The sequence below is a fragment of the Pipistrellus kuhlii genome, unplaced genomic scaffold (assembly GCF_014108245.1).
Source record: "Pipistrellus kuhlii isolate mPipKuh1 unplaced genomic scaffold, mPipKuh1.p scaffold_m20_p_1, whole genome shotgun sequence".
Lineage (NCBI taxonomy): Eukaryota > Metazoa > Chordata > Mammalia > Chiroptera > Vespertilionidae > Pipistrellus > Pipistrellus kuhlii.
The window spans coordinates 15535645-15563505 of NW_023425404.1; the positions used below are offsets into that span (position 1 = coordinate 15535645).

Consider the following 27861-nt stretch of genomic DNA (forward strand, 5'->3'; position numbering starts at 1 on the left):
TTTTTAAATATTTTTTTAACCCAGTATCCAACCATACATTGCATTTGGTTGTGTCTCTTTATTCTTGAAATGTAAAATATCCAATTTTGTTACAACAATTACTTGTTTAAGAGGACATGCCAGCTGAGACCGGTTTGGCTCAATGGATAGAGCGTCGGCTTGGGGACTGAGGGACCCGGGTTCGATTCCGGTCAAGGGCATGTACCTTGGCTGCGGGCATATCACCAGTAGGGGGTGTGCAAGAGGCAGCTGATCGATGACTCTCTCTCATAGCTCTCTATCTCTCTCCCTTCCTCTCTGTACAAAATCAATAAAATATATTTAAAAAAAAAAAGAGGACATGCCAGTTATTATTATTTATTTGTTCTTGTTGTTAATCTTTACTGCAGGATATTTTTCCATTGATTTTTTTTTTTTTTTTTTTTTTTTTTTTTTTTTTTTTTTAAGGAGAGTGGAAGAGAGGGGGAGAGACAGAGAAAGAGAAACATCGATGTGAGAGACACTGGCTAGGGCTGATATGCCAGTTATTTTGTAAAATGTCCCATGTTCTAGATCTGGTTAGTTCTTTATATTCTATTAGAGCCCTGGTGCACAAAATTTGTGCACAGGATGGGGGTTGGGGGTCCCCTCAGCCCGGCCTGCACCCTCTCCAGTCTGGGACCCATACATCTTTTTCTTACCTAGCTAACCTCTTCACATTAAAAAAAATTTTTTTAACTGAAATACCACCTACTCTAGGAAATCCTTTTTAACAAATCTCTTTACGATCTGTATTAAATATTTTCGTAGTATATCATTCTTTTTCTTTAGCAGGCACTTAGAGTGGATGCAGTCTGTTTCTCATTCTTGCCTCTGAATTCTTTCTTGTTGCTCTTGTAATAGTGAAGCTTATCCAATTTACCGTTGGCCTTCAAGGTTCAGTTTCCAGTTGGCTCCCTGCTTCTTTTTTTCTTTTTTTTCTTTTTTTTTTAAGCAATAAATTTGGATAGTGATAGTAAACCTCACTTGTAATCAAACCTGTAGGTCTCCCTATCTGAATATTCCTATAATACCTATCACTTTAGCATACCAGAGATGGTGTTCATTTATAGAAAATAACAATAAATGTCACCTGATCATTTGATCTTCTAGTAATATTTTATTGCAAGGTGCATTATTCTAGTAATTTAACTATTAGAAAACTGAAATAAATCACATTGAACAATAAAGAATGTCTCAAATATCAAAGCATAGTACACAGTTCACATGGAACTCAGCTTCCTTTAAAATAGAAAGGGATGCCATACCCATGAAGCAGCTACTTCCACACATTTTTTTAAATTTAATTCATAGCACATACTCTTCGTACTAATTGTTGGAAAATCACTTTAGCAATTGCCTCTGTTCCTTTGTATTGTTGCCTTACATTCTGATGTCATTACTGCACTTTTATCATCCACTCGCTCTAATAGGACTGAACTATTTAAGGGCAGAGATCATGACTTGAACTTGTGTTTCTCTGTCATGGTGCCTAGATAAATACTCAAATGCCATTCAGTCCAAATGTCTGTGATGAGAGAGGCCCACCATTGCTGGAGACCACTGGTTTTTATTTAGGGAGCCTCACTTGTTCTGTGCCTTTACAGAAGGATGAGTAGGGGCCAAAGAAATTTGGGGAAACCCATATAAAATTATCTTCCTCCAAGATTTTGCTAAACTGGCACCTGGGACCTCATAGCCACAGGCACCAGGGCTCCGGCTTTGTCAAGAAGAACATCTGGATGGTTGTCCAGAAGACATCTGCTCTAATTAGCATATTACCTTTTTATTAGTATAGATTTGTTTTCCTAACACTTGTACTTCCAATAAATTGCCATTTCAGTCTAAAGACTTGATTAGATTCAGAGAAAGCATTTTTTTTACTATATTTATATTGTGCATTTCATATTGCATTCCATCAAGAGGCACGTGACTTCAGGTGGTCATGCTATTGAGAATGCCAATTTTAACCACTTGCTTAGGGGGAAAACTGCCAGGTTTTGCCAATGTAAGAGTACATATCTTCCCTCTATCATTATTAACTAATCTATAAGATGATTAGTGATACTTTATCACCAGAGGAATATTCTTGTCCTCACTTACTTTTTACCCAAAGGTTTTAGCATCTTTTTTTAAAATATATTTTATTGATTTTGTACAGAGAGGAAGGGAGAGAGATAGAGAGTTAGAAACATCGGTGAGAGAGAATCATCAATCAGCTGCCTCCTGCACACCCCCTACTGGGGATATGCCCACAACCAAGGTACATGCCCTTGACCGAAATTGAACCCGGGTCCCTTCAGACCCCAAGCCCATACTTTATCCATTGAGCCAAACCAGTTTCAGCGGTTTTAGCATCTATTGATGGTCCTTACCTCAATCAACTATTACCTTTAGGGTTCAAAATTGTAATTTTTTTAAAATATATTTTATTGATTTTATACAGAGAGGAAGGGAGAGAGATTGAGAGTTAGAAACATCGATGAGAGAGAGTCATCAATCAGCTGCCTCCTGCACACTCCCTACTGGGGATGTGCCCGCAACTAAGGAACATGCCCTTGACCAGAATCGAACCCGGGACCCTTGAGTCTGCAGGCCAACACTCCATCCACTGAGCCAAACCAGTTAAGACAGTTGTTGAAAACTTTTGCTACTCTTCCTCTTTTACTTTAGAGTGGATTTAATTTCATGTTGTGTATTACTCATTATCAAATGGGCGACTGGTTACCTGCACAAGACTCCTGCAGAGTGGACCAGGGTAGCCTTCCATCAGCCAGCTCATCCACCTGATTCTTCCTGTCGGCCCAGGTGGAGGACCCTGCCAGCCTTTATGCGGGATTCCCAAGGCCCCAGGGCCTTGTTGGAGTGTACTCATTTTTAGACACTTCCTCATACCAAAGTCAAAATCTGACCACACTTCTATCTCACAGTGGCTCACATCCCGGTCACTCCCCTGCCCTCTGGAGTCCCACACAGAAAGCCTGATCTCCCGCTTCAGCAAATACGGAACTATGAGATCCCACCCAGGCCTGGTAGGTTTCAACGCAGCCGCAGCCGAGAGGCAAGTGTGTTTCTGAAGACTGGTCTCTTGTTCCCTCTGAAGGTCCTACCCTAAGGCTGGGATGAGAGGAAGGAGGCTCAGAGGGCCACACATTGTGAGCCTGCCCCAGGCATGCCTATCTCCGCCTCTCTCTCTCTCTCTCTCTCTCTCTCTCTCTCTCTCTCTCTCTCTCTCTCTCTCTCTCTCTCTCCTCTCCCCGGCCCTCCCCCGCCCCCCCAGGGCTGCTGTTTGCCCAGAGCCCAGAGACACACAGGCCATAGAACAAAAGTAGAGCTGTCAAGAAATTGGAAGGAAAAGCCGGTGCATTCCTGCTTCTTTCTCAGAATGTTTCTCAGCTATGGGGCTCCCCAGGCTGCTGGCCAGGGAATCTGGACAGAAACCTCCACAGCCAAAGTGCCCTCAGAGCCGCCCTTCCTGAGAGCCCCTCAGTTATCCCTGCAGGCTCTTCCCAGGTGAGTGTCTTCTTCCCCCGGGACCCTACCACCCAGGTTTGGGGGTAGGACAAGGGTTTCCCCAGCGCAGGCGGGAAGGACACAGGCACCTCCTCTCCTGGGAAAAGAGTCGTGGACACATGGCTCCCTAGAAACCAATGACACACCCACCCCTAGCTGTGCCACAACCCCTGAGGATGTACCGCTGTCTGGGAAGGAAAGGTACCACTGGATTCATTTCACCCCGAAGGGTGTAGGAGCAGAGGTGACTTGCTGGGCCTGGGGAAGGCACCCTCCTAAGGCATCCAAAAACGAGCAGAGGATGAGAAGGTCTGGACTTGGACGGGTGCAGGCCCTGGACTGGGCCCCAGGAACAGAATATCTGGGGCAAATGAGAAAGAAGTCCCTGGTTCCAGAAGCAGCCAAGTGCTAAAGGAGCATCAGCGGCGCCCAGAAAGGTAGAGGAATTTGGGAGAAACAGGACAGGCCTGGCAGACAAGGCTCCGGGCTCTCCCCTTTGAGACCACAGCCAATTGTGTAATCCTTCTATTTGCATTCTGATCTGGGCAGCCTACCAGGGTAGGACATATCAGACCCACAGCAGCTCCATTTGTCCTGACACTCGGCCCCGGGAGGTGACCGCAGGTGTCCAGCCAGGACCGAGCAGCAGAGGGAGCCAGGGCGTGCAGGTCTCCCGGCCTTCCGCCGCCCCAGGAGGATGGAGACCCTCAACGTGTCGGTCCCCCTCAACTTCTCCCTGCCGCCCAACTTCGGCAAGCGCCCCACCGACCTGGCGCTGAGCATCATCCTGGTGTTCATGCTGCTCATCATGATGCTGTCGCTGGGCTGCACCATGGAGTTCAGCAAGATCAAGGCTCACTTCTGGAAGCCCAAGGGGCTGGCCATCGCCCTGGTGGCGCAGTATGGCATCATGCCCCTCACCGCCTTTGCCCTGGGCAAGCTGTTCCGGTTGAACAATATTGAGGCGATAGCCATCCTGATCTGCGGCTGTTCCCCGGGGGGAAACCTGTCCAACGTCTTCAGTCTGGCCATGAAAGGGGACATGAACCTCAGGTAGGACTGGGAATGAGCCTGGGGACATGAGCCGCATTGGAGGTGTCACAATCGCGGGGGGAATCTGGCCTAAAGAGAGGAGTAGGTGCTGGGTGGATGGCAGGGCTCGAGGTGCGGGCATTTATTGTTAAGACCTTATGCTGGGCTGGGAGCAGGCGCTGGGGTTTGTCTTGGTTTAAGCACCACACCAAAGGGGCCACGCTAGTCCAGTGGCATCCTGGGGACCCCCTATTCCCAGAGGCATCTCAGGGGGGGCCTAAGGACTGGTTTACACCAAATGGGCCTCTGGAGAACTTCACCTGCCTACAGTGGAGGTCAAGGTGTCTGCTTTGAGGTCAGAGATCTTACAGGGGGTGCAGACTGGTTCCAGACATCTCCATGGAGATCAAGATCTGGCTTGGAACCAAATAGGCACCTCTAATTCCTACAGAGCAAGCAGGGATTCCCAAAGCTCCTCCCAACTATCCAGGCAGACGGGATGTCTTCCCTTAACTTGTCCCATCCTCCCATCAGACACAGAAACACTTCCATGTAAAGACACAACCAGGTAGATCCAAGAGTTTCCCAGCCCCGGCCAGGTGATGCTGGGCCTCACCCCAGCCAAACTGGTGAGGGGGTGGGGGAAGGGGAGAGCGGGGAGTGGGACCAGCAGCATCCCCTATGCTGACCGAGGAAACACCTGCAGAAGCTCCTGCCTTTATCTACGCCTCAGCCTCGAGCTGTGTCCTTTGGTTGGGTCCTCAGTAGGGACGCTTTTCTAGCAGGGAGGGCAGTGGATTCAGACAGTCCGGTTGGGTGTCTGTCAGCACCCTGCCCTTGGCCAACGTCCACTAAGGAGAGCACCCAAGGAGGAACGTCCCTCCTGGTGAAGCCAAGTGAGGCCAGGGCATATTTTTAAATGAAAAAAGAGAATGATACTTGGGGTTTACCAGGACCCTCCATCTGAGCAGCTTGGAGTCTCCACCCATCGGATTCAGTCCTCGCCGAAGTAAGACTATGGAAGAGAGGGGCAAGGAAGAGGCTTGGCTTGCCAAGTCTCCCAGGGGAACATATCCACCCTCTGAGGAAAGTCTTCCCTCTAATCTAATCCAAATCCTTCCTGCTACAAAGCAAGCCCTCAGGTTTTGGGTGTTTGTGTGTTTTTTTTAATCTTAAAATTTTTTTAATTTGTATTGATTTCAGAGAAGAGAGGGAGAAAGAGAGATGGAAACATCAATAATGAGAATCATTAATTGACTGCCTTCTGCGTGCCCACTACTGGGGATCAAGCCAACAACCCATGTACATGCCCTGACCTCCTGGTTCATAGGTCAGTGCTCAACCCCTGAGCCACACCAGCCAGGCAAGCCCTCGGTCTTAATCTGGCCCCTGGACAAGGCTCAATGCAACCTCCGTGTCCAGTTCTGGCTGAGAAGGGATGCGGAAAGTCGGCTGTTGGGAAGGGGCCCTCTGTAGAAGAGCAGAGCAGGCAGGCCAGGGTTAAGGACAATGGGGGAGTGTGTCCGTGTCCTTGGCCAGATGCCCCTGCTTCTTTAGCCCAAGGGCACTGGCAAGGTCTCTTCAATGCAGCTGCATGTCTGAGGCCCTCAGCCCCCACCCACACCCAGTGGCTCAGGGATGGGACCTCGATCCTGTCCTGCTCAGCCTCCTTGTCTGGGGACCTGGAGATGGTCACTTCTACCCTGGGCCCCCCAAGCGATAATGCTCTGCCTGGTCATCCACCTTCCAGAGCCCCTTCCCGTAGGCACACCTCCCATGCACGCTAAGCTACGCCTCAGGCCCCCTTGCGAAGCACGAGCTCACCATCAGCCATCACACGTTACCAGACTGCGTATTCCAATGTGAGTTCCTCCAGGACATGTAGTGTGATTATGATCATGAGACCAGCAATCAGAAGAGCCTGCACTGCACGAAGCAGTCTACCTGCAACCCTCCTGCAGCAGCCTGTGGGGAGGCGCCGAGATGGGGAAACTGAGCCGGGGGACCCCAAGCCTGTGCTTTTGCACAGATGTCTTCAGGGTCGGGCCTGGGCGGAAAGGAGCACAGTGCCGGGAGGTCCCCCTGAACAATGCAGGCGCCCTGGGTGCTCTCTGGGCGCAGGAACCCACCACCACCGCAGCTTCTGCTTTTCCAGAGAGGGTAGAAGCTCCCTTCTTTTGCGAAATCTCTACAACTCTTTAAACCTTTTTAAAAACACCGTGCATCTGCCCTAGCTGGTTTGGCTCCATGAACAGACTGAAAGGTCAAGGGTTCAATTCTGGTCACAGTCACCTATCTGAGTTGCAGGCTCGATCCCCGGACCAGGTCAGGGCATGTGCAGGAAGCAACCAATGGATGCTTCTCTGTATGTGTGTGTGTGTGTGTGTGTGTGTGTGTGTGTCTCCTCCCTTCCACTCTCTCTAAAAATCAATGGAAAAATATTCCCGGGTGAAGATTAACAAAAACAGGAACACTGTGCAGTCAAACAGTACATGTCCGAGGCCAGATGTCCCTGAAAGGCTGCCGGGGAGAACTTCTCTGTAAGCACCGGTCCTGAGGAAGCTGAAGTTCAGAGACTTGCCCGAGGCTTCCCAGAATTTGTGGGAAAGTGGTGTCTCCTTCCTGGGACTCTGCCGCCCAGATGGAGTGAGTCTGGGGCGGCCACCATCCCATTGCAGGTGGGCAGGCACATTCAGGGAGGCCGGGCCACCAGGCAGCCACTTAAACAAGCTCCCAAGAAAGCAGATAGCCCCAGGCGAGAGAAAATGTCCTCGAAGATGAAGCGAGCCCAGCTTGTCAGAGACAGAGGGTCCCAGAGGCAACTGGCCCCTCAGGTTCATCTGCTCCCTCTGACCCAACTCCCAGCAGAGACCAGAGCCACCATGAAGGAGGGAGCCTAACCAGGATGAGATGGAAGCCTGGCTCCCAGTCCCCTCAGCTTCTGCCTCTATTGACAGGGGCTGGAAGCAGGCTGGTGCTGTGCTCCAAGAACATAGGCAGAAAGAATAAATAAAAAATCAAACATGCTCTTTCCCTCTGACCCCTGGCTCCCCGAGAGGCCACGGGGCCCACAAATCACTATGGAACAGGTCCCAATCTCAGAACGCGAGCCTGGTTGAGTCAAGCTCCCCCTCAACCCCACCCATCCATCCCAATTCCTGTCCTTCAGGGTAAACTGGGGAGCATGACAATCACAGATTCCAGCAAATCGGGAGGTGGGCGTCCCTGACCAGGGTCCAGCACTTACCCATGTGGAGGAGGCACCTGAAGGTGGACAGCCTGTTCCCACACCCCTGCGTGCACAAGGCACACCAAGTCCCAGAGCAAATTCCAGCGCTGCTGACACACCCGGCCAAAGTAAGCATGACTCCGCCGCTCAAGGACATCCAAACAAGCCCACCAGCGTGTGGCCTTTCTCCTAAGAGGGATCAATAGCCGGCCCCGTGCGCCCCGTCCCGCCCCGCTCTCCTCTCCCTGTCCCCACCCCGCAGGGAGCACCTCCCGGAACTCAGCACTATCGCACTATTGTGGTGTGATTTATACTATTACTCCTTAGGTACTGATCCATAAGCAAGATGCACAGCTGTGTTTGCCTGTTTTCAACGTCATGCAAACACTATCATACTGCCCATGTCATTTGACAACCTACTTTTTTCTGAGATAGAAGCACAGGAATTAAATAGCTCCTTTGTGCTTTGGCACTGCCGTGTAGTTTGCTTGTATTTATCTGTTCTCCTGCTGTCAGTGGACTTCACGTGTTGACTTCACGTGAACTTCACGTGTTGCTGCTGTGACCGGCCTTGTGCATGTGCCTCAGTGCTCATGTGTGAGAGGGTATATAACAGAAGCAGGTGGCGGGTCATGGGGTTCATGCATCTTCTACAGCTGTCTCTAAAGCAGTTGCACTTTTTCCATGTCTTCCTCTGTATTTGGAATTACCGGATGTTTCCATTTTTGCCATCTGGTGAGACTAAAAGGGGTCACAGTGGTTTTAAGTTTTTTTAATTTTAGCCCTCCCTGGTTTGGCTCAGTGGATAGAGCTTCGGCCTGCGGACTGAAAGGTCTCAGGTTCGATTCCAATCAAGGGCATGTACCTTGGTTGCAGGCACATCCCAAGTAGAAGGTGTGCAGGAGGCAGCTGATAATGTTTCTAAGTCTCTATCCTCTCCCTTCCTCTCTGTAAAAAATCAATCAAAATATATATATTTTTTTAAAATTTTTATTTCATAGGAGGCATAGTACCTTTTCAAATATTTATTGGCCATTTGGGTGTCCTCTTCAGGAAATATATCCTTTGTCAATTGCTTTTTATGGGACTATAGTGTTTTTCCTCATTAATTTGTAGTTTGTATTGTTTGTATATGTTGCAAGTCATCTCACAGTTTGGCGCTTGTCTTTACACTTTGATAATAACATTTTAAACACAGACTGCTTACTTTAATTCAATAGGATTTGCCAATATCTTTTATTGACAGTTTATGTTTTCTGGGTTTCTTAAAGTCTTGTATTACCCTCAAGGTCATACAGATATTCCCCTAAGTTTTTTCTGAACAGTTTTAAAGTTTTGTTTCTCACATGGAGGTCTTCAGTGGACCTAAAACTTATTATGCATGCTATGATCTGATTTTCTTTTCTATATTATAAAGAAAATCCCCAGTACCACTGAGTTAATTTTTATCCAGTAATTTGTAATGCCATCTCTCCCACAGATGAAACTCACAAATATGCACAGGCTTGTGTCTGGAATCTCTCTTTTCTTGTATCGGTCTATGTGACTATCCTTGCACAATATCACATTTTCTTAATTATGACTTTATAATAAATCTTCATTTCTGAAAGGTAAGTTTCCCCTTCCTTGTTTTTGAAGATTACACCAGCTATTCTTTTTTAAATATATGGGTTTTTTGTTTCTGTTTTTATTGATTAAGGTATTACATATGGGTCCTTATCCCCTCATTGCCCCCCAGCCTCCCACTCATGCCCTCACCCCCGTCTTGTCTGTGTCCATTGGTTATGCTTATATGCATGCATCAAGTCCTTTGGTTGATCTCTCCCCCTCCCCCCCATCCTCTCCTACCTTCCCTCTGAGGTTTGATGGTTTAATCAATGCTTCTCTGGCTCTGAATCTGTTTTTGTTCATCAGTTTATATTGTTTTTTATATTCCATAAATGAGTGAGATCATGTGATATTTATCTTTCTCTGACTGGCTTATTTCACTTAGCATAATGCTCTCTAGTTGTAAATGGTAAGAATTCCTTCTTTTTTACCACAACATAGTATTCCATTGTGTAGATGTACCACAGTTTTTTAATCCACTCATCTGCTGACGGGCACACCAGCTGTTCTTGACCCTTTACTGTTACACTTGAATTTTAAGATTAGCTCTCAAGGCTACAAAAAATGTTGCTGAAATTTTTATTAAATTTGCATTAAATTTATAAATAAATTTAGAGGCCATCTTTATAATATTGAGTCTTCTCGTCCATAGAAATAGTGTAGCTTTTCTTTTACTTAGGCCTTATTTTATACCTTTCTACGAAGTTTTATAATTCATCCCCTAAATATTTTGCATCTTTTTTACTCATTTCTAAATATTTTATAGTTTTATGATTATAAATGACACCTTTTTTAATTCAATAATAGATTATCTACTGTTAAACCTTTTTGAAAAATCATATGATGATTCTTTTTTCTACTAGACCAAGACAATAAAATTTTTTGTATTAATAATGTACTCAGAACTACATGGATTCTCTTACTTACTAGTTATAATTGAAATTCACTTGGATTTCCTCTGTGGACAGTCCTATCATTGGCATATGATGAAAATTTAGTTTCTTCCTTACCCATCTCTAGACCTTCCCTATTTCTTGTTTTGCTGTGCTAGCAAAGACCCATATATAGTATAATTTACAACCAAGCTGATGATACTGCTATTCATCTAATATTTCACCATTAAGTATACTGTTTCCTGTAGATTTTTGATTGATAACCCTTTTCAAGTTCAGGAATTTCCATTCTGTTTCAAGTGTGCTAATTTTTATCATGTATGAACAGTGAATTTTGTTGAGTGACACTTTTCCACCTATAAAATGATTGTACCATTTTTTAATTCAATAATAGATTATCTAATGTTAAACCATTCTTAAAAAAAAAAAAAGAATAGTTTGTTGGGGCTTTTTAGAGACAGAGGAAGGGAAAAGGGAGGAACGTCGATGTGAGAGCTTGACCTCCATCGGCTGCCTCCTGCATGCCCCCCCCACTGGAGATCAAACATGCAAGCCAGGTATGTCCCTGACGAGCATCAAACCCGCCACCCTTCCAGGTACGGTACAGGCTCTAACCAACTGAGCCACACCAGCCAAAACCAAGGTGTTAATTTTGGTAAAGTCACATTTATATTTTTTTCTTTGGTTGTTTGTGCTTTAGGTATCATATCTAAGAAACCATTGCCTAATCCAAGATCACCTCCCCCGTGTTTTTTAATATTGCATTATATTATTATTCTGTCCCAAATATTACCTTTTTTTCATTATTTCATATTTGACCCATGAGATAATGAGATGTTTTGTTTTTTTCAGTTTCCTCTTTTCAGAAGCCTAAGATATCAATTCTGGACTCTCCCTTGAGCATTAAAACTTAAACTTCCAGATTATCACAACACTCGACCCTGGCTTCATTTCAGTCAACATTGTTCCATTAAAGCACTGATGAGATGCTGTGGGAACCTAACTCGTTTGTATCGGTCCCCAGTAAAATTGCCTTAGCATGTGCCTCACCTTGCTTAAAATTGCAGGGCCTATCAATAACTAAATGAAGGCACTTTACTTGGCATTCTTTGTTTGTGATTCCTGGAAACCTCCCTTACTTTCTTAAAGCTCACGCCTATGCTGATGTTCTTAAGGAAGGGTTATTCAGTCCACAGGATTCTTTAGGGTCCCTGCTCACCTCTGACAGCTTCCTGTCCTGTGGTGCCTCCCCCTGCTACTGTTCTTGATGGCTGCCCTCTGGCCCCTTTGGACGAGGCTGTACTTGATGTAGCTATAGTTCACCTGGATGGGCACAATGAAGATGAGGATGGGGCTGTGGAGAGGAGGGATACACCTTACTGTGACTTTCCTGAGGTCTTGCCAATCTTCTCCTCCCCTGCCCCACCCGCCCCCAACCTTCCCACTAGAATGGAAGCCAAAGCCACATATATAAGGTCAGAATCCCCAAGTCCAAGACTGCTTCCTGCCAGCTTCATGCTCTCAGCTGGTCGTGCTGGAAGGCCTGTGCCTGCACAGGGTCCTGGGGCTCACATGTATTGCATTCCAAATGGAAATGGTAATAGGATACAAATTAGAGCTGGGAGGATGTATTATTCAGGCTCTGAGACTCACACTCAAGTTATCTTAAATAATGTAAGGATAAAACAAGGAGCAAATAACGTGAGAACTATCAGTGTTGGGGACTAGACCTGCAGTCAAGATGCAAAGCAGGCTCTCCGGTCACTCACTCGGCAATGGGTAACTAACTGCTGCTGCCTTCTTATCGCTCCACAATAGACCCTTCAATTATTCTGTTTCTATGGCTTTGCTGCTATTTCTCACGGTCCCTCCATTCATGGCCTCTGTTCACTTTTTCTTTGCATGTTTCTGGCTTCTGCCTGACCATCCCTCCAATGTCACCCCCTCTCCAAGACCCACCGTTCTATCACTGTGTCTCATATTCAGAATCTCCAAGGGAGAATATGTTCTCGATGTAGTTAATCCTGTTATCCCAGTTACACAGCCATTGTGTCCAGACCTCCCTAGGCTCTGAGACAGACATGACTGTGGGCCATTCTGTGATCCAGCGGGATATGCTCAGAGTGATGAAGTCATGCGGTTAACTTTCTTCTGAATGGGCCTTGCATAGGGCAAGTGTTCAGAGCAAAAAGTGTTGTTACAAAGGAGATCAGACGCTCCTTCCACAATGAAGCACACAGGGAGGGAAGCAGCTGGACAGACCTGGGTACAATCCTGCCTCAGCCTTTGCCACCGGCATGATCCTGGACAAGCCGCCTCTCCTCTGGTCCCCAGCTTCCCCCTCGGCGACAGGGAGATGGCATGCTTACCCCTCAGGCTAGCGGGGACAGGAAAGGAAGCAGGGTGTGTCTGGGACGTCGGCGCTCGCCCGAAGAGTCTGTGTTAATGAGCTTTCTCTCTGCACTCTTCCTGTCTCCCACCCAGCATCGTGATGACCACCTGCTCCACCTTCATTGCCCTGGGCATGATGCCCCTCCTCCTGTACGTGTACTCCAGGGGGATCTACGACGGAGACCTGAAGGACAAGGTGCCCTATGGAGGCATTGTGCTATCACTGATCATGATTCTCATTCCTTGCACCATAGGCATCTTCCTCAACGCCAAAAGGCCACAATACGTACGCTATGTCACCAAGGTAAGATCCTAGGGTCCGGGCAGGGAGCAAGAACACCGCTCTCCTCTCAGTGTGTGGCTTGAGGCAAGTCATTTGGGCTTTTTCTGTGTTGGTTTTGTTCCTTGTTTTTTTGTTTGTTTGTTTGTTTGTTGGGGGGGATTGGGGGAGTGTTTTTCAAAAGACCTACTATTTGGACACCTACTCCATGGGATTATCATGTCCCCTGAGAATACTTTCAAAAAGTTAGGAAGAAACTTTTAGTGTGTGTGTGTGTGTGTGTTACTTTTTTTCTTCCTAACCTTTTTAAAGTACTCTCAGGGGACATGATACTCATTACTAGAATACCCATTACTAGAGGCCCAGTGCATGAAATTGTGCACAGGTAGGGTTCCTAGGCCTAGCCTGCGATCAGGGCCACCTTCCACCCATTCACCAGTCCCCAGTCCCACCCCGCTGCCGACGACACCCACCCTGGTTCCCTGTTCACCATCTGGTGATCTATCAGAGGTCAGCTGTTCCACCTGCTCGCCAGTCTCCAGTCCCGCCCCACCACTGCCACCCACCCCAGTTCCCCATGATTCCCTGTTCGACATCCAGCAATCGGAGCCTGCGGGCTAGGGAGAGGGACCGAAAGGTGGTCAACGCACCTCATAGCAACTGGTCAATCAGTCGTTCTGGTCATTATGCTGGTATGGTCGCTGGCCTTTTATTATATAGTATTTTAATAATAAAATTAAATTTTTATTAGGCACCTACTAATGCTAATTTTTCTCCCACACTGTCCGAGGATTCACTGTTCTCAAAGAGTTTATTGCAGAAAGTAAAATAGCACATGAGAAACAAGACCCAACACAGTGCACAATGAAGCATTGGCAGAGTGCAAGGAGGTGAGGTTAGTGAGGGCTGGGTAGTCACGGAAGGCCTCCTGGAGGGGACAGTCTTGAGCCAGAACATGAAGAAAGGATGAGACTTGGGTAAGCCTGAGACAAGCCCAAACACAGGAGTTCAGAGGGAACCAAGGGCAAACTTGGCTGACTGGTCAAGAAGACAGAGGGGTAGATCCCAGAGAAGAGATGTGTGTACACTTCCAGCCATTTCAGGAGCAGGGTGGGAGGAGAATGGAGTAAGACCCCAGAGGGTCTGGGGTAGCACTGTGGTCACAGACAGGGCATCATGCCACTGCCCTGTCCTTGGAAGAATTAAGACTCGTGGAGGGCTAGCAGGGTCCTCCTCCCAACTTTCGTGACCTCAGAGCTGTCTCTGTCAGTCTCCACTCAGGCTCACTGCTCATCACTTGTAAGGACTCTCTCTGCCTCCAACATTCTGAGGGCCTGTTTCTGTCCTGCCCCTGTTCCTGAGCCCTCGGGCCAGTCTACACAGCATGCTACCTGGAAGCCAAGGCTTAGCGGCTGCTTGAGCCCTGAGACAAAAGAACGGTAATTCAGCCCTGGCTGGTTGGGTTCAGTGGATAGAACATCAGCCTGTGGACTGAAAGGTCCCAGGTTTGATCCCAGTCAAGGACACAAGCCTTGGTTGTGGGCTCAATCCCCAATAAGGGGTCTCCAGGAGGCAGCTGATCAGTGATTCTCTCTCATCATTGATGTCTCTTCTCTCTCTCTCTCTCTCTCTCTCTCTCTCTCTCTCTCTCTCTCTCTCTTTCTCTCCCTTCCTTCCTTTCTGAAATCAATATAATTTTTTTTTTTTTTTTTTTTTGTTAAGGCTGCAATTCAGGTTTTCAGGGTTATTTTATTCTCACACTACCATTGTCAAGAGTAGTTTTGCCATGTCCTGACCCAGTACTGATTGATACTGTGCCACAGCTCCCTTCCTGCCTGTTGAAAGACATGGATGCACCCTAGTCAGTCTGGCTCAGTGGATAGAGCATCAGCCTGCAGACTGAAGGGCCCCAGGTTAGATTCTGGTCAAAGGTACATGCTTGGATTGCAGGCTCAATCCCCAGTAGGGGACATGCAGGAGCAACCTATCAATGATTCCCTCTCATCATTGATGTTTCTATCTCTCCTCCCTTTCTCTCTGAAATCAATAAAAAAAAATATTTTTTAAAAGACATGGATGCAATTCCTCATCTATGCTGATCACCCTACTCCGCTCTTGGCACTTCCATTCCCTCCACCCTTGCTTCTCAGAAAACTCCTTTTATTGATCATGTTCCCCACCTCCACTGCTCTCCCATCTCGCTCTCCTTTCCAGAACATCTCTGAGTTAGTTCTTCACAATCAGCAAACCTTTCTACATGAATATGCTTTGAAAACTCAGTGTGTCTTAAATTAAAAGCATTTCTGCCCCAAGCCGGCTCCTCCCCTCCCCCCCCCCTGTGATTACCCCAAGAAACAGCATTCCATTCAACATGCCCAACTGCCTGAGCCAGAACCTGAAAGTTATTCTCAGCGTCCCCTCCCCCCCCACCTCACCCCCACCCCACTCATGCTAATCGGTGCTTCTCAATTCTATCTGCTTTTACTCGAATCCATCCATTCCTCCCATCCTAGCCCACTGTCTTCATTCTGGCCTCTCTCCCCTCTCACTAGACAACTGAAATAACCTTTAACCTGGGCTCCCTGACCCTGACTTACCCTGAGAGTAGAAAGTTCAAATGTCATCATGTCACCACTGCTTAAAGGCCGGCACTGGGTTCCTTACTCTCCCCCACGATAGATAAAGTTTAAACTCCTTCCTGTGGCTCCTCTGACCTTTCTTGATTTGGTCTCAACTGACCTCCCCAGTCTCAGCTCTTTTCTTTGCCCACATCCTTCCCTCCACCTGGACACTCCCCTCTCCCAGTCCCCTTCACTCGTCACCTTTCTGGGCTCACACCCACTCACCCTTCATGTCTCAACACAAACAGCATCTCCTCCAGAAGCGTTCCTCAGCTCACAAGCCCGGGTAGGATGCTGGTCCTATTTACTCCCATTGCACCCAACCCCGGGCCCTTGCAGCGTTTATCACACTGTGCTGTAAGTACCTGCGTGTTTATTCCCCTCACCTTGAGCTCCTCAAGGAGAAAGGTCCTAAGGTTGGGTCTTCACACTGAATCCCAGCACCTGTCACAGTGCGCCCACAGCCCACAGCTGATAATAAATAAAGGAATACAGGGCATGTTCTGTCTCTCCCACACATTAGCAGGAGAAAAAATTCCAGAAGCATGTTTGTGTTCATCATTTCGTTTATCTACCATGGCTTGTGGCGGCGTGTAAATAAAGGGGGGAAAAAACCACAGAATACAAAAATACGAAGTGACCCCTGATATAATTTAATGTGACTCTACCCTTCCCCATTGTATAGATGAGAAACCCAAATAACTAGAACCCTAAGTGCAGTTGACATAAGAACATGTACCTCATTTTTACCTCTGAATAACTTTAATCAAAAGTGTGCTGAAGGTGCAAAAAAAAAAAAAAAAAATCTAAGATCTGAAAGCTGTAAAGTCCTTCACAATAGCCTTCTCACCTGGCTCCTGCTGCATTCCCATTTAATGGGTAGAATAACTGAGGTCCAGGGGCGTTACTTGGCAGAGCCCACATTATCAGCCTCCTGCTTCTATTGTGCTGCACCACCACTCTCAGTCCCATACTAAAAATGGAGTCAAACTAACCCCAGAGAACATTAAAGGGCCACGATTCACCTGGAACAGAAGCACAGGACCAGTAACAACCGCATAAAAGGCAATTTACAAAGCACAGGTGTGCATGAAACCCAGTTTACTGTGGCTAAACCCCCATGGTACTCCCAAACCTTACCAGTTTGGCTCAGTGGATAGAGTGTCGGCCTGCAGACTGAGGGGTCCCAGGTTCGATTCCAGTTAAGGGCATGTAGCTTAGTTGCTGGCACATACCCATGGGGAGTGTACAGGAGGCAGCTGATTGATGTTTCTCTCTCATCGATGTTTCTGTCTCTCTATCCCTCTTTCTTCCTTTCTGTAAAAAATCAGTAAAATGTTTTTTAAAAAAATGTTTAAAAAAAAAATACTCCCAAACAGCACTCACTCCTATGAAGGCGCAGACAAAAGTGCGGCCACAAGGCAAAGGCTGACACTTCCTTGCTTCTAAGGCTTCTTCATCTCCCTGTTCCATAAATTATGAGTTACACCTGAAAAATGAGCCAACACTCATCCCAGCCGCTTTGCACACTTAACCCTCCTAGAGATTTCCAAATGAAAGTTAACTCATAAAAGCTGGCTCTGGCAGAAGGTATTGGCTCAAACTCTGTTTAACCAATTGCATTTCTTAGTGGGAGGTCATAGATAATGCCAATATACAAGATCAGGGCCGCTCTATTTAGAAAGGCAGTTCAAGTAGCACTTTGCCTTACCCATGCAAGGGTTTATCAAGGCTGTGTGGTTAGAAGGTTGCACAACATGACCAGTAACCAGTTTTACCATAAGCCTCCCACCACTCTTTTAAAAAGGGTCCAGCCATTGCACTGACTCGGCCACTCTACCTATGCTTTCGTCATACCTGCTGCTACTGAACTAACCCGACCCCTTTTGTCACATAGCTTCTGCCAACCTGTGGCTTCTGCTGCTCTGTGTCTTTAAGACTTACATCTGCTCCTGTGTCCCTGTAATTCTGAAATCTCCCAAAAGGATATGACTAGTTGGGTCATTCGCATGTGTAGGCCACCTCTGTGGGAATAGTTTAGGCCAAGTCATCTCCTGGATCAAGCTGATGGCATTGGCTGCCCATGAATGGACACTCATCGCAGTCTCAATCCCTTGAGAGGCCAGTGCAGTCAAGCGGTACAAAAACCAGTGACCTGTGGTGAAGCAGGTGGTTGTGGACATGAGATTCCCACAGATGACAGGACTGTGACAGGAAACTGAAATGTTTCTTCTCCTTTACCTATCTATATATATAAAAGGCTAATATGCAAAGTGTCCCCTCAGGAGTTCCACCCGGAGACTAGGAGTTCGATCACTCGCTGATATGTGCTGACCACCAGGGGGCAGTACGGAACAAAGGAAAGCCCCAGCCAGCAGCCGGAAGGCCCAAATCACCCCTGATTACTGGTCAGGCCTAGGGACTCTACCTGTGCATGAATTTCGTGCACCAGGCCAGTGAGTAATAATAGGAGCTACACTTTATGCCAAGACCAGTTTCGCTCAGTGGATAGAGCGTCGGCCTGCGGACTGAAAGGTCCTGGGTTCAATTCCGGTCAAGGGCATGTACCTTGGTTGCGGGCACATCCCCAGTAGGGGGTGTGCAAGAGGCAGCTGGTCGATGTTTCTCTCTCATCGACATTTCTAACTCTCTATCCCTCTCAGTTCCCTCTGTGTAAAATCAATAAAATATATAAAGTAGTCTGGCAAAAAAAAAAAAAAAAAATAGGAGCTACATTTTAATGTGGCAGGTCAGAGAGGTTGAGTGACTCACTGAAGTTTACACATCGTGAAACTAGCTGAGGCAGTTTCCACACCAGGATCACAGCAACGTCTGTGCTCATAACCACTCTACAGCCCCCAAGAAGGGGAGACTGAGCGAGAGTGAAAGCATGAGAGTAAATGCCCACAGAGAAAAAGGGCTGCCAGATTCATGGGGCAATTCCTGTAGCCCAATGCCCTGCCCCTTCCATTATTCACTATACTCTTTTGAAGGGATCAAGAACTATTTGGTCATTTGATAGAAGACAACAACAAACAGGAATCCAGAAGGAGAAATAATGCAAACTGAGCAGCTCATCAGTGAAGTCGTGTAATAAAAATTGAAGTATGTGGTTATTGATGAAATCTATTAAATTCCTTCCTATCCTGGGATAGAAACTAGTTGGTACAGGTGATATATGACCACATCAGTTGGAATAAGGATTTAAAATCAGAAATGCAAAGCTGCAACTGAAATTTGAGGAAAATAAATTTTAAAATGCTACCAAGACAACCTTGTGGATCTAATTAATGCCATTGAATTGTACATTAAAAAATGGTTAAAATGGCAATTTTTGTGTTATAATTTACAACGATTTTTTAAAATGGTACTAGGGGTAGCAAATGCTACACATGTGAATAAACTGAACACTGAACCAACTCATTAATCATTACATTTGCTATGTGTATATATTTACTAGAATATATCTTTACTCAAACAATGAGCAAGACAAAGAGCATTAAATCTGTGCATATATATCAGTTTGGAGTGTATCTTTTTCCAAAATGCAAACAAGAAAATGCACTTTTATTTATTTATTGTATTTTATTAATTTTTTACAGATAGGAAGGGAGAGAGTTAGAAACATCGATGAGAGAGAAACATCAATCAGCTGCCTCCTGCACACCCCCTACTGGGTATGTGCCTGCAACAAAGATACATGCTATTGATGGGCATCAAACCTGGGACCCTTGAGTCCACAGGCCTATGCTCTATCCACTGAACCAAAATGATTAGGACAAGAAAATGCACTTTTAAAGTTTGCCTCCTGTCACCTGCTGGAAAATTGTAACATTGTAATCTACACCAATAAAAGAAAAAGATGCAAATTGACCATACCTCCACGATGCCCACCAACCAATCAGGAGTGTGTATGCACTCAAATATGGTGGGTTAATTTGCATACACAGGCACAAAGCAAAGTCTGAAGACTGAAGGCTCTGCTGCAGCCAGAGTCAAGCCTGAAGGCTGAAAGCTTGGCTCCACTGAAGGCTGAAGGCTTGGCTCCACTGCAGCCAGAGCCAAGCCTGAAGGCTGACGGCTTGGCTTTGCTATGGCCTGGGTTCCGGGTGCTGGAGGAAAACCAATGCTGGCAGCCAAGGGAAGGAAGGCCTATTGCATGAATCTTCGTGCAGCAGGCCTCTAGTTTCATTATAAATATATTGAAAATTGTATTAAGATGCAACTATAAAAATGTTTAATAAAACTCAACATTGCTTTCATGTTAAATATTAACATATTTAATAGTAATTATTAAGAGCAATAAATGTTGCTTTCATAGCACTTGACTGGGCTAAGGTGGACACCTACATTGTTTCTATGATGCCATTATTATCCAAGATATTTCTGAAACTCTCTTTTGGGAACGTCCTTTGTAACCAACTTCCTTTGTAACTAAGAAAGGTACATCTCTTTACAGTTGGGATCTGAACCCACATTACCTGTCTTGATCATCCAACTTGTTTACCAGCTTCACTTCAAATGATTCTTGGAAACTTCCAAGAGTCAAATTCATCCTATCGATAGAAAGCATGCGGTCCCTATGCATAATGGAGGTATTTGAGACAAGTAGGACAGGTTCTAAGAATAACAGATTAAGTTCCCAACTCTTTGGCGCAATGACAGTGTTGTTGGATGTGTACACAAGCAGTCAATGACTTTGCAAAAGAATTTTTAATTTACAAGAACCACTTTGCGGGAGAATTGAACTGTCTCATTCCTTCAGAGCCACTTACTGAAAATCTGTATTCACAGATATCAAGCAGATGCTGCACTTGGCTTAGTCTTCAGTAACAAGTGTTAATCGGGTCTCTGCCCTGCAAGAAGCTTCCTAGCTACTGAAAAGAATCCCAAAAACATGGGAAATAAAGGTCTTTGTATTCCCTTCCACTTCAAATACCAACTTTTTAAAATTAAAATGTCTTTCCCCTCCAATGCCCACCTGGGCTTCACCTCACCTCTCTGCTTCTCCCCATCCTCACCCCCACCCCTCTCTAATGGCCTTTTCCCGTCCTCATTCTCAGGGAGGAATGATCATCATGCTTTTGCTCAGTGTGGCCATCACAGTGCTCTCTGTCATCAACGTGGGCAAGAGCATCATGTTTGTCATGACACCCCACCTGTGGGCCACCTCCTCGCTGATGCCCTTCATCGGCTTCCTGCTGGGCTACATTCTCTCTGCTATCTTCCGCCTCAATGGACAGTAGGTATTATTTTAGGTCTCACTGTTTTGTGGGCCTCATTCTTGTCCTGGTCTCTCAGGAAAAGGATGAGGAGATCTGAGGTCCGGGGAAGGCATTTCGCCAGCAATATGTTCAAATGCATCAACTGAACAAGGGACTTTGAACTGAAATATTGGGAAGGTATTGAATGGGTTAGAAACATTAATCTCTCTAATCATCCAAAGAGCAGCAAGTCATGGCTCCCTCCAGAGGCTAAATTCCATCTCCTGCCCAACTCCCTAGTAGCTAATGGCACAGTGGTTACTCTGTGTCTTTATGACAAATATTCTTCCTCTTCCACATTTTTCCTTTTACAAGAATACCATCAAGTGACAGCTCTGCTAAATGGCACTCAGAACTGACGTAGCAGGGGCCTCAGCTAGAGTCTAATCCAATTCACAAACAGCTGCTACTTTAAGGGAATAGGTATCTCTGAAAGCCAGGAATGGGAACATCAGACACCCTCTCTATACAAGCAGTACATGTCCAGAACTTTTGCTCTTTTTAAACATAGTAGACAAATGCTTATGCAGTTTACATTAGTAGCACCCTAGCACTCCCGCCTCAAAAAACTTGTGTTCCCAGTAGGAGGTGGGGTTGGGGAGCTGAGTAAAAAAGGTAAGAGGATTAAGAAGTACAAATTGGTAGTTACAAAATAGTCCAGGGGATGTAAAGTATGATATAGCATAAGAAATATAGTCAATAATATTGCAGTAACTATTGTATATATGGGGCCAGGTGGGTACTACTAGAATTATCAGGGGATCACTTTGTAAATTATATAATTGTCTAACCACTATACTGTACACCTGAAACTAATACAAAATAGTATCAACTGTAATTAAAAATAAAAATTTTATATTAAAAAAATAATCATCCATTTTTAAAAACATACTAATAAAGGACAAATAGTACAGCATATAACACATGGTGATAGTAGAGTCAAAAGACTGCCAATGACCACTTGACGTAAACTTTCACAACAGAATGATACAGATCTTAACGGCCCCGGCATCGAGTATCGCCAGAGCAGTCTTCCTCCTATGCTGAGACAGCTCTCAGGGGTTTTAGTAAATAACAATTATTTTAATACACTCATTACAATTCAACAAATTAAATATACATTTATTAAATGTAAACATCCCTGTAATTCATAAAATGGGAAGCAAAACCAAGAGACCTTATTCCAATGACAGATAAATATGGCTCAATCAAGTTTATTTTTTTCTCATCATCACATTTTAAAGGTAACAAAGCCAGAAACTTGGGAACAGGACAAGATCTTCAGGCATTTCAATCCTCTACTATAAGTTGAAAATTCTAATTGTCCTGTAAGTCCAATATAACAAGCTAATGATTGGAACTGGCTCACACCTGCCTTTCCTCCCTCACCAGCTGGCCATTTCTCCAAATTTAACTTAGCAACCCTACAAAAGTAGACAAATCATCCATTTCCAAGACAATAAAAAATGGCTGGATTGGTGGTTTTAACACGTGTCAACTTCCCTTTTCCTGAAACCATGTGCACTCCACTCTCTGGCTCACTTCCTGTCTCAAACTGTTCCAGTATCTGGGAGGAAGAAGATAGGGAAGTGAGGCTGTACACTCATGCCTCTTCCTTGAGGGCATACAGGGTGGTTGTTTTGTAACCTACACAGATGCAGGCGCACTGTCAGCATGGAGACTGGATGCCAAAATGTTCAACTCTGCTCCACCATCCTCAATGTGACCTTCGCCCCTGAAGTCATCGGACCACTTTTCTTCTTTCCTCTCCTCTACATGATTTGCCAGCTTGGAGAAGGGCTTCTCCTCATTGCCATCTTTCGGTGCTATGAGAAAATCAAGCCTTCCAGGAGTGAGTACTGAATTATTCCCCTTGGAGGTCTCACATATTGGAGAAAAACAAGTTTCTGGAAAGGATGTTAGATGGGCTATAACTATCAAGTCACTAGAAACCAGATAGCAACAAGAAGTACGAAGGGCCTCAAAGAGCCAAGGTTACTCCTTCACTCGCTGCCATTTAGGATGGAGTCTGCCTCATGGGACTAGGTAATTTAGCTGCTTTAACTGAGGAAATCACGTATAGGGCTGAGGGTGAGAACATAGGACAGAACCATTTTGGCCAACAGATAGCTGTGAGACATCAGTTCTGTGAAAGGCCCTATTCACAAGAGTTCAGGAAATTTGTACTGTAGGTTCTCCCATCTTAGAACCAGGTCAGAGTCCCAGCACTACTGGCACCCCTACAGGAGGGAAAGCATTCAAGCAATGCAGCCTAATTACCCCGAATCCAAAACAGAGGATTCCACAGAAAGGAAAACTTAAGTGAGCTTACTGAACAATTGGCTTTCACAATCTGGTCTGATTTGCTTTATCCCTTAATCTGATTACTACTGGAGTAATCACTTCCTAGCCAATTTAGCACCTATTTCCTAAGAGGCTCAGATCATTTCATTCTCTTCCAAACATAATCAAAACTCAAGAAAGCTCAGAGTCCCTTCCTCAAAGTAGATTTAAACCCTTCATCTTTTTTTTCCAAACCAGGAAACCACCTTACTTGATAAAATTTCAGTATTTTATATTCTAAACATCAGTATATTCATAATCACTCAAATCCTCAACTCTTATTTCCACGAATTGAGGGCCTCTTCAAAACCTTTTCTAGGCCCCGGGGACTGGTTTACACCCTAAAAGAAAGATGCAACTTCCCTGTAAAATTATCTTATAGCAGGCAAATTCAGATTTACAATGAACTAAAATGCAATCATGGTTATCAAGCAGTCAAAAAGAAAGAGGATTTTACTTCAGAACCATTATATAAGTTTTAGTTCAAAACTACACTGAGTGACCAGGTTATTATGATCTCTGAACGCATAATAATCTGGCCACTCAGTGTATATCCTATATAATAAAAGGCTAATATGCAAATTGTCCCTTCAACCAGGAGTTCGAACAGCAGGCAGGCCAGCCAACTGCCCGTGTCCCCTTCCCCTGGCTAGGCTGGCCGGACCCCACCCATGCACAAATTCATGCACCAGGCCTCTAACACAGACACACACACACAGCGGCCAGATTATGATGCATTCAGAGATCAGCATAACCTGGCTACTCAGTGTATAGAACTGTAGAAAATCTAGTCTGATGCTTATCCAAGAGCAACTCAGACCTCTGTTGCCCATTGAACTCTCCACTCTCTTACCAAAAAAATGCAAGAGAGGGGGAAAGTTTCTACAACAACCCATCAGGTTCCTAGTCTTAATCCCAGAGAGGCCCGGAGTGCCCTCATGAGGCCATTCTCTAATTATGGGTATTTGGCTCTCAAGACCTTCACTCACTCACAATGAACTTCCCTCATAATGCACTTCAGAAGACCCTAGGACAAAACTACCAAATGGACCATAAGGACCCACGCAGCAGTACTCAGGATGAAGAATCTGCCAAGTGTTTATGGTTTTGATATCTGTACCCTTCTACAGAGATGTGAGAGCCAGAAATGTAGACCCCCTCTTCACAGCACACCACAGCCATGCAGCCTGGAAAAGTAGACCAAACAAAATGGGGGGAGGGGCAGGGAACCTACCTTGGAAGACTTCCCTGAAGTTCTTTTCTCCCTGACCCCTGCTTGCTCCCAAATGCAGTCAACAACTTCGCTTACATTCAATCCCCCTATTGAATTGCATGTACAATGAAGTTGGACATGGAGTCCCAGAGTCAGTATTCTGCTAATTAGACCTTTTGTGACTAGTATTACCATTAGGGTAGTTGAGGGAAAGCAAATCCTTTCAGAACCAAGACATGAGAGGAGAGATGGTCGATAGAAAAAACAGCCCACCCTAGGGGTAAATTGGTCTTTTGTCTTCCAGATTGAACAAGCTTTATATTTACTATTTTCTCATTCTCCTCCCCTACCCATAACCCTTTTCAACTTGACAGATAAGATAAAAATAACCTACACAGCTGCCCCAACTGAAGAAACCCTTCCAGCGGCTCTGGGAAATGGCACCCATAAAGAGGAGCTCCCCCAGTGACCTGGTTTCAGGTCAGAAGATAATTCAGAAGGAAATATGGCAAACTACAAAGAAAGCAGAAAGATGAAAGGAACACACCAGCAGTGACTGAGTCTTTCTCCAACATTTCCAGCAGAAACTATCAGCATCGAGTCTTGCCTGGATGACAGATGGGGGGTGGGGGTGGGGGTGTTGGGAGGTGTCTAATTCTAAAAGCCTCACCTATCTCCAGCCTAGAATTTGATATTTGTTTTTAAAAGAAGACTTGCTCAATGACAATCTTTTGAAGGAACTCAAACTGCCTTTTACCTCTGCATCCCTAAAACTGTGCCTGATATATATTTATATGGCACTCTGTCTCATTCTGGCCAGGTGGCTCAGAAGGTTGGAGCAAAATCCCTTACACCAAAATGTTGCCGGCTGGGGTGCCTCTGGGAGGCAGCCAATCAATGCATCTCTCTCCCCCTCTCTCTAAAATATCAATAAACATATCCTTGGGTAGGGATTTTTTTTAAAAAAAAAAAAACTTGATTTGTGAACTAGTCAAAAAATGTTTCCTCAAAATCTAATACCCAAATCCAGTTCCAAGGGGATTTTGTTTTTAATATTTTTATTGATTTCAGAGAGGAAGGGAGATAGAAACATCAGTAAGAATCATCCATTAGCTGCCTCTTGCAAGCCCCCTACTGGGAATGAAGCCCACAACCCAAGCTTGTGCCCTAAGTGGGAATGGAAACATGACCTTCTGGTTCATAGGTCAATGCTCAACCACTGAACCACACTGGCTGGGGCCATTCCAAGTTTTATTACTAAAAAATAATGCTCAAAGAGCTGCAGGATTAGAAGACTTCAAAAATCCTTTGTAATAGCATTAAAAACCCAGATCCTATTCCTTCCATCACTATTGGGATTAAAGCTCCTGAGAACCCACATAAGACAAGAAGTATGCAAAAGCAACTAGACAAGACAAACTCAAAAACACAGCCATAATGAAAGAATATAACCCAGTGGAAAGGAAAACTAACCCCAGTGGAGGAGAGGGGGTGACTTTAACAAGAAAAAGCCAGGCAACAATATAAAAATCAACAGAATTGTTTCACTAATGCAATCATTTTATATCCCATCAGTTCATTAGTGGTTTTCACATTAAGGTCCCTCAAAATTCAGAGTTAAGATGCTGCCAAAATGAGTGGTTTCTCAATTTGAAGAAAATACTCAAATTGGCCCTCGCTGGTTTGGCTCAGTGGATAGTTGCACTCCTGTGGGAGTGCACTGACCATCTGGGGGCAGCTCCTGCATTGAGCATCTGCCCCTGGTGGTCAATGCACATCATAGCTATTAGTCGTTCTAAGACCAATTTGCATATTACCATTTTATTATATAGGATACCAACTATGTTAAAAAATAAAATAAAAAAGTTGCAGGCAAAATAGATGCTACTCTCAAACTTACCTTTCAGCTTGCTAGATGGTTGCACAAAAGCCGCACTATCCCCTGCAGACTGGTCTTAAAACTGCTTGCACTCATGCCCACTCCACTCATGACTTCTCAGAACCTGGACCTGAAAATTTAGGCTAACCTAAATTCATCTCCTCTCCCTGTATGTAAAGGGTCTTATTTTATTGCCTCGCTGTGTAACAAACTATTTGTAATATTAAAACCGTAAGGCAATTATTTTACAGGGGTGGAAAAATCAGAAAGTCAACTGATAAAATGTCCAAGTACCTAACACCATACATATCACCAAGGTACATTTTAAAAACCCAAAGGGGAAAAAACTAGGTTCTACCATTTTATTTTTCTTAATCCCCACCCAAGGATTTTTTTTATTTGAGGAAAACAACAGGTTGCTTCCTGAACAACCCCCGAGCAGGGATCGAACTCGCAACCTTGGTATTTACCCTCAAAGGTAATCAAACATGTAACTTTTTGGTGCACCAGACACTTCAACCTGTGGAGCCACCCAGCCAGGGCAGGTTCTGGCAATTTTTTTAATATGTTTTTATTGATTTCAGAGAGGGAGATAGAAACATCAATTAGAATCACTGATCAGCACACACCCTCACTGGGATCGAGCCCGACTGAAACCAGCACGTGCCCTGACCAGATATGTAACTGTGATCTCCTGGTTCATAGGTCAATACTCAACCACTAAGCCTCGCCAGCTAGGCAGATCTGCCCTTTTAAATAAAGCCAGTGTCCTCATCCAAATTAACACATTGCAGACCAGTAGTTTTATTGCTAGCTTTTCCCAGTGGCCAAGTTTCTGTACAAAAGACAGCTTATATAAATGTTAAAGGCATGGTTTAAAATTAAATACCCATTGTATTTTGAAGTTATTACATGTTCTTACAAGCTATTATGTTTTTAAAGAATTTTCGTAATTGGCCACAAGCCTTAGAACAGAAAGCACGGGAATTCTCGTGATCCATCCGCAACATGTTATGATATCACATAAACACTCCCTGAAATCAGTTTTGGCCATGCAGAGGGAAGTGGGCATGCCAGTCATCCAAAAAGCTTTCAAATCCAAAACCCAACCAGAAACTCCCCAGGCGAACCCCCCACTTTGTGGAGAAAAAAAGCAATCTCTGGTAATTTCCTCAAAACCCCTGCAGGGTTATGCAAGGGTCTGCACTGAAGTGTTTAGGATTCTGAAACTAGGCTTTATGGGCTCTAATACCAGTTTACCATTTATTTGCTCTTCTCTTTGGCATAATTTCCTCTAGTAAAACCATTATCTAGTAAGTAGTTTTGAAGATTCGGTTACCAATTATTTATCTATAGAATACTAGCACTCAAATAGAGGACTAAAGCCTAGTCTCTGAGATTCTTATACCTTTAAATCATTACCTGCAGGCACCAGGATCTACCACTTAAGAGCGATAGAGAACCTTAAGCAGCTTCCACTATCGTTTTCCCCTTCACATATACTATCACATCCATGTCTCAGGACTAAAAGAAAAAGCAGATAGCCAAAACTGGTTTGGCTCAGTGGATAGAGCGAT

General features: G+C 45.0%; 1 protein-coding gene across 2 annotated transcripts; it reads left to right on the forward strand.

Moving 5' to 3' along the window:
- The first annotated feature begins 4098 nt into the window (after positions 1–4098).
- On the forward strand, positions 4099–25105 carry SLC10A1 (solute carrier family 10 member 1). 2 transcript variants are annotated; one of them, XM_036432934.2, is made up of 5 exons: positions 4099–4584; positions 12778–12988; positions 20649–20827; positions 22505–22701; positions 24780–25105. In XM_036432934.2, the coding sequence occupies exons 1-5, from the start codon at positions 4229–4231 to the stop codon at positions 24872–24874; spliced, it is 1038 nt and encodes a 345-aa protein (XP_036288827.1). In that variant the 5' UTR covers positions 4099–4228; the 3' UTR covers positions 24875–25105. The 2 variants fall into 2 exon arrangements, with proteins under 2 accessions (XP_036288827.1, XP_045435239.1); XM_045579283.1 differs by having other exon boundaries at positions 22505–22697; positions 24775–24872.
- The last annotated feature ends 2756 nt before the right edge of the window (positions 25106–27861 follow it).